The 6922-nt window shown below is 41.8% G+C and overlaps 1 protein-coding gene across 1 annotated transcript; it reads right to left on the reverse strand.

Moving 5' to 3' along the window:
* Window positions 1-1528: 1528 nt before the first annotated feature.
* Window positions 1529-2258, reverse strand: LOC119246761 (ferritin heavy chain-like). The gene has a single exon (XM_037513102.2). It carries the CDS (start codon window positions 2120-2122, stop codon window positions 1571-1573), a length of 552 nt encoding a protein of 183 aa, XP_037368999.1. The 5' UTR covers window positions 2123-2258; the 3' UTR covers window positions 1529-1570.
* Between the last annotated feature and the right edge of the window lie 4664 nt (window positions 2259-6922).

A 6922-nucleotide genomic window follows, 5' to 3' on the forward strand; every position in this document is an offset into this window, starting at 1 on the left:
TAGGTGTGGCGATAATAAGACTTGTTAACTTAGGTTCTCTTGTAGCAAATAACAAAAGCTAAATCAAAGTTGGATACATGAAACTCAAGGGCAGAAATACAAGAAGCTCAGGAAAATTCTTAAAATCTGCTGTATCATTTCCAGCAATGCAAGCACTGAACTGCTTTCCAACAAAGGATAGCATCCTAAGAAAACATTCTGAATTTAGTCTGGATATTCATAATGAAGCTTGCTGCTGTTTAGAATGAACACACACACATGCATAAGATACAAATGAAAGAACGCATGTTTTATAACTGCGACATACATGCCAGACACTGGTGACCACACAGTGTTGCATCAGGCAGTACCACACTGACAAAGACACAGGAGTCGTGCAGCAGGCTACATAATGCAGGATGCTGCTGAGAGCAAGATAAGGAGAAAAGGATGGTGAAACTTAGGAATATCTAGGGCTTGGGGGTACATGAGGCTGCTGACCATGTCATCAGCTTGATGACCAAGTGTTGTAATCAAAACCGGACCCCAGACCCCCGTCCATGGTCCTAATCTTATCAACAGGGCATTCCATTGATCAGCTTCTGGGGTCTCTTGTCATACATCCGTCCTTGGCCACCCTGGGCATTCCTGGTCATACCTCATGATATATGAGTCCGGAGTAAGTTTATGCATCTGTCCTCAGCCCCCCGGGCGTTCCCGGTCATACCTTCCCAGACTGATCAACCTTTCTGCTCTTGACTTATATGAAAGGCACCTTATAAGTTTGGCTGAATGAGAGGTTCTGAAGGGCAGTTCTGACATTGTGTAGGAATGCGGAGCTGCAGGTAAACATAATGGCAGCCGAACAGGCTGCTTAAGTTTAGCAAACCCACAACGCAAATCACTGCAACTTCCCACCTCCACCCCCCTCAAGGGGAAAGCCAGCCTAAGGCTCATTTCCCCTTATCACTGTCACCCAGGATGAACTTGTCAAGAAGATATTCTGCCATTCTGACTTCAAGGCCCATCTTGCTGCCCAGACTTAACCATTAGTATTTGCATTATTTAACAAACATAAATATTTTAGAAAAAGCTGAAGAGCCCCTCCCCTTTATTTTAATCCCTGCCCAATCCCATTCCCTTCATCTTATGCCCAGAGGCAACTGCAATTATGATTTTTAGATCATGTATTTATACTTAAAATTATGTATAGATACCATTTTCACCAATCCCCAGACCCCCCAACCCCATCGCCACATGTTCATAAGGGGGGAATTAATTTGTGATTTCCAGGGTCCCATTGAATACCTTCTCCCTCCATCCCTGGAGACCATTAGCTGCATGAGGTTGGGGCATGGGTGGGTGGAGGCACTCCTGGAGACCTGTTAAAACTTAAAAGGTGAGGGTTTTGCACGCACAAATAAAGAGATCTTTATTTAAGAACCAGTAACTTTATTGCAAGAACTAGCCATAGGGGAAGAAAACTGCTGAAATGCACATTTGGCAAAGGCTATACTGAAATCTGAGCGCCCAGCATGGTGACCAGAGGAAGGCACCCCGCGCCCGGTTCCATGGGCAAGGCAGTGCGGCCTCAGTTGTCCTGGGCGCTGTCTCCCAGGGTGAGTTTGTTGAAGAGGTACTCTGCCATGCCGTCTTCGGCAGCCGTCAGCTTGCGCAGGCTGGACAGACGGTCCCCCAGATCTTTGATGGTCTCGGTTTGCTCGTTGAGGAAGTAACACTCCAGAAAGTCACGGAGGTGGGCATCTTGCATCTCGGTGGCCAGCTGGTGCAGATCGAGCAGGTTCTGGTTGATGCTCTTCTCCAGGTGCAGGGCGCACTCCAGGGCCTTGGGGCCGCTCTGCCAGCAGTCGGGCTCCGGCTTGTGGACCTCATGGCAGCGCATGCGGGCCCCTCGCAGGTTCTGGAGCGCCATCAGCTTCTCGGCTTGCCCCCTCTTGTCGCGGGACAGCTTCAGGAAGTACTGAGCGAAGTGCTTCAGGGCCACATCGTCTCGATCGAAGTAAAAAGCCATCGACTGGTACACATAGGAGGCGTACATCTGCAGGTTGAGGTGGATGTTGACGGTGGCCTCGCAGTGGGGATGGTAGTTCTGGCACACCTGGGATGGCGCCGGGGTCGTCATGGCTGGCGGCGGTGGTGCGACGGTGAGTTGAAAGCAGGCGTTGCTGGGCAGGCAGCTGTGGCGGCGGCAACAAAGGCTAAGGGAGAAGCAAGCTTCTCTGATCAGGCAGAAGGCTGTTGGCAACGGGTGACCGGAAGTAGAGCCTGTAACCAAGGAACTGGGGTTGTGTCAACTTCCGGTGGTGGGCGGAGCTTGTTAGAGGTCAGAGGGGAGGGACTGACGGATCGGCGCAGGGGCAGAAATAGCTGTGTGTTCGAGTTTCTGTGGAACTAGGGTGAGAGTGGGTAACTACTGAGTTTCCCGTCTATCTGATATTTTAAACTGTTAATCCATGAGCATAAGTACAACTGTTTTGAATCAATCACAAGCATGAGCATCATATTTGGATATTGTCCTAAAGTGACCGTTTCATTAAATACAGTGCTTTTGTGGTATCTTTGGTTATGTTTAATATCACAAAGCTTTATTTGAGTGTCATTTATGCTCAATGACTTCAACACCCTTACTAATGAGACTGCTGATAGCCTCCTCACTCAGTCCCCAGACATTATTTACTTCAGTGATCACCTTTTTTTTTTTTAAAGATTTATTTATTTTATACAAGAACCGGGGTACAGGCCAGATGCGCAGGAGGGTGAGAGAATTCACCAGAGCCAGAGCAGGGAGCACAGCAGGCAGAAGGACCGAAGTACACTGCTGAGGGGAGCAGCGGGCGGCAGGAGAGGTCTGTGCGCCATGCGGGACCCTCGCCAGTGGCTGGGGATCAAACGGGCGCTGCAGAGGCTGCGGGCAGCTTCGCAGCCCAGCGCTCAACTGCCTGTGCCACCAGGGGAGGCCCTTCAGCCATCACCTTCTATTTTCTCTTTCTGTTCATTAAAGTTCACACATCTCCGGCAGTAGAGAGCCACCTCCCAAACCTCAGTGAGTCTTTCCACCTGTCCATCTTTCACTTTTTTTAAAGATTAATTTATGTATGCATACAAGAACTGGGGTACAGGCCAGACGTGTGGGGGCGGTGAGAAGATTCACCAGAGACAGAGTGGGGAGCAGAGCAGGCAGACTGACTTGAAACACACTGCCGAGGAGAGCAGCTGGCGAGACAGGAGAGGTCACCTGTGCCAGGTGGGTTGCTCCCTGGCTGGCAGGGGATGGAACTCGTGCTGCAGTGGCAGCAAACAGCTTCATAGGTTTCATCACAACCCCTTGGTGCCACCAGGGAAGCCCCAAACCCCCTTTATTCACTCTCATTGCTTAGTCTTTCAGCACAGTACTATAAACACAGTCCTTATGCCCTGTGTGGGCCAGTATAGGCAGTTTCTATGATGTTTTCACTGATGTTCTGGATTTGTTCACCCCCTTTCACCTGACTTGCCAATTTCCTTCTTTTAAATAAGTACAGATTATGGTTTCTCTGGAAGAAAGCAAAAGGTTTGGTTGCACTGATAGAGAAAGCACTGTTAACCATGTGGATGTACTCATCTCCTTTGATCTCATTTGTATTTTAACTGCCACTCATAAAGCCTTCTATGTCCTTCAGTTTTGTTCTATGGAATGAACCACAGTGGTAGAGAATAACATTGATTTCAAGTTGCCTTTAATTAATTAGGCAATTAAACAAGTATTTATTGATTACTTGGTCTAGCATTTGAACATATGTACATACATCAGTAACAAAGAGAGATCATGTCTCTGATGCAATGGGGTTTGTATTCTAGTGGAGAAGCAGACGAAAACAAAACCATAAAACTGCCATCTTTCCCCCTCTATTGTAGTAAGTGAATACAGATGAGGTATTACACATGTATATGGAAATAAAAAATATATATTCTTAAAATTCAATGATATTATCATGGAAGACATAAACTAGACCTAATTTGTGCATTAATTTGTGCATTAATGCAACAGTCATTTATATAATCCAGCTATTTGTCTGAAACAGTATTTGTTTCAAGAGATAGACAGCAAACCAAATGTGATCTCTGTTCTCTAGGTCCAATATAGAGAGGAAGAGTGTTATTAAGGCTATCAGATGGTTTTAAAAGTTATGGATAATAAGTCTTCTGCCTGCCTGTGACTATGAAGGTGTTTCTTTTCATAAACACTTTCCCTTTGCAAAGCAGCAGCAGCAGCAGCTCTCCTGCCCACCTGTGACTATGTAGGTGCCTCTCTTTTTCTTTCCCCTTTTCCTAAGAAACCTTTCCTTTTAAAATGTAAAAAAAAAATATTTGTGGATAAAAATTACTATTTTCACTTTAAGTTTTATTTATTTTGATTAATGCACCCTTTTTGTTATTTGCATTTCTCTTTGGAATCACATGCTATTTTATTTTTTAAATTAATTTTATTTAAGTAACATTGCATAATAGCATTATATAAGTTTCAGGAGTATATCATTGTAAGTCAACATCTGTATATATACTTCATTAATTTTACGACTAGAGGTCCAGTTCCATTCTTCACCATACAATTGACCCCTTGTACCCTATTTACCTACTCTCCACCCCCCTTCTGTTCTACTAAAATTTGGTTCTATAGTCTGAGTTTAACTTTGTTTTATTTAATTCAGTTGTTTCTTTTATTTCTGTGTATGCCACATATAAGTGAAATCACGTCTTTCTCCATCTGACTTCTTTCAATAAGCATACTACCCTCTAGGTCTGTCCATGTATCAGGATTTTATCTTTTAATCTTTTTTTAATAGTTGAATAGTCCATTGTGTATATATACTATATGCACATCTTCTTTACCCATTCATCTGCTGATGAGCACTTAAATTGTTTCCATCTCTTTGCTTTTGTATATAATGTTGCAAGGAGCATGGGGTTGCATAGATCTTTTGCTATTGTATGTAATGTTGCAAGGAACATTGGATTGCATAGATCTTTTTCAAATTTCTTTGGGTAAACACTCAGAAGTGGGATAACTGGATTGTATGGAATTTGTTTTTACTTTTTTTTTTAAAAAAAAAGGTTTGTTTATTTATGCTTACAGGAGCTGGGGTACAGGCCAGAGATGCGGGTGGTGAGAGGATCCACCAGAGACAGAGTGGGGAACAGAACAGGCAGACTGACTGAAACACACTGCTGAGGGGAGCAGCAGACGAGGCAGGAGAGGTCTGCTTCACCATGTGGATTTCTCTCTGGCTGGCCAGGGATTGATCTCGTGTTGCAGAGGCTGTGGATTGCTTCATAATGCAGTGCTTAACCCCTTGCGCCACCAGGGAGGCCTTGTTTTTACTTTTTTGAGGACTCTCCATACTGCTTTACACAATGTCTGCACTAATTTACATTACACTTATTGTTTCTTCTTTTTGGATAATAACTATTCTCACAGGTGTGAGAAGATATCTCATTGTTGTTTTGATTTGCATTTCCATTATGAGATAATGAACATCTTTTCAAATGCTTATTGACCATCTGTACATCGTCTTTGGAGAAGTGTCTATTCAGATGCTCCACCATTTTTTAATTCTCATTATATATTTTTGTTGTTGAGTTTTATGAGTTCTTTATATATTTTGAATATTAACCCCTGTCAGATGTATACATTCTTTCGTTGTATAGGGGCTTTTTACTTCCATTTGTTTATTTTTTGCTTTTGCCTCACCAGTGAAATAGAATCTCTAAGACATTTCTATATTTATGGTTTCAGGTCTTACATGAAAGTCTTTAAACAATGTTGAATTAATTTTTGTGATGGTAATAGATAATGGTCTAGTTTCATTATTTTGCATGTGGCTGATTATCCAGTTTTTACAACACCTTTTATTGAAGAGTCTTTCATAGCTCCTTTGTCATAAATTAATTGTCCATCTAATGTGTAGGTTTATTTCTGGGTTCATACTTTTGTTCCATTGATCTGTATTCCAGTACCATTCTGTTTTGGTTACTATTGCTTTGTAGTCTATAGTTTGAATTTGGAGAGTATGATACCTATATTATTTGGCTTTTTTTTTTTCTGGTTGGGTAAATATCTTTACTCAAAGACAATCAGAAGTTAGTATACTAAAAAAAATCAAACACATAGTTTTAGAAAATATTAGTTAACATAGTGAAAAAACTTTCCCCGCCCCCAACCCCCCACAGAGTGTCTCTGGTTCATAGTTGTTTGTTGATTTTGATATTTTCTTTCTTATAGTTATTCTTTTTCCTGGTCCCTTATTCAAGTTTTCTAGATTCCTGCTATGAGTGAGAGAATCCAGTATTTTTCTTTTTCTTTCTGGCTTATTTCGCTGAGCATGATCCCTTCCAGCTCCATCCATGTTGCTGCAAATTGCATGTGTTTATCTTTTTTGAATGCTGAGTAATATTCCATGGTATATATGTACCACATCTTCTTGATCCAGTCATCTATTTTTGGGCATTTGGGTTGTTTCCAAAGCCTAGCTATTGTAATTAGTGCTTCTATAAACATAGGGGTGCAGGTGCTCTTTGGAATTAATGTTTCTGTGTCCTTATTTGGCCTTTTTTCCCCTTAGGACTGTTTTTGCATCTTTTGTAGTTCCAAATAGATTTTGTGATTTGTTTTTTCTATTTCTCTGAAGAAAGCAATTGGGATTTTGATGAATCTGTATATTTCTTTAGGTAATATAGTGAATTTAATGATGCTAATTTATCTAATCCATGAGCATGGAAATATCATTCCATTTCTTGAGTCTTTTATTTTAACAATGTCTTTTATCTTTCATCTTTGGTTAAATTTATTCCAAAGTATTTAATTCTTTATGATGCAATTGCAAAAAGGATTGTTTTCCTGATTTCTATTTCTGCTAGTTTTTTGTTTACTTAGAGAAACATAACG

This window comes from Talpa occidentalis, unplaced genomic scaffold (genome assembly GCF_014898055.3).
Source record: "Talpa occidentalis isolate TD23 unplaced genomic scaffold, MPIMG_talOcc4v2.1 talOcc4.15, whole genome shotgun sequence".
NCBI lineage: Eukaryota > Metazoa > Chordata > Mammalia > Eulipotyphla > Talpidae > Talpa > Talpa occidentalis.

Excerpts from the sequence above, each read along its gene's own strand:
- LOC119246761 (XM_037513102.2), bottom strand. The coding sequence starts at position 2,122 with ATGACGACCCCGGCGCCATCCCAGGTGTGCCAGAACTACCATCCCCAC.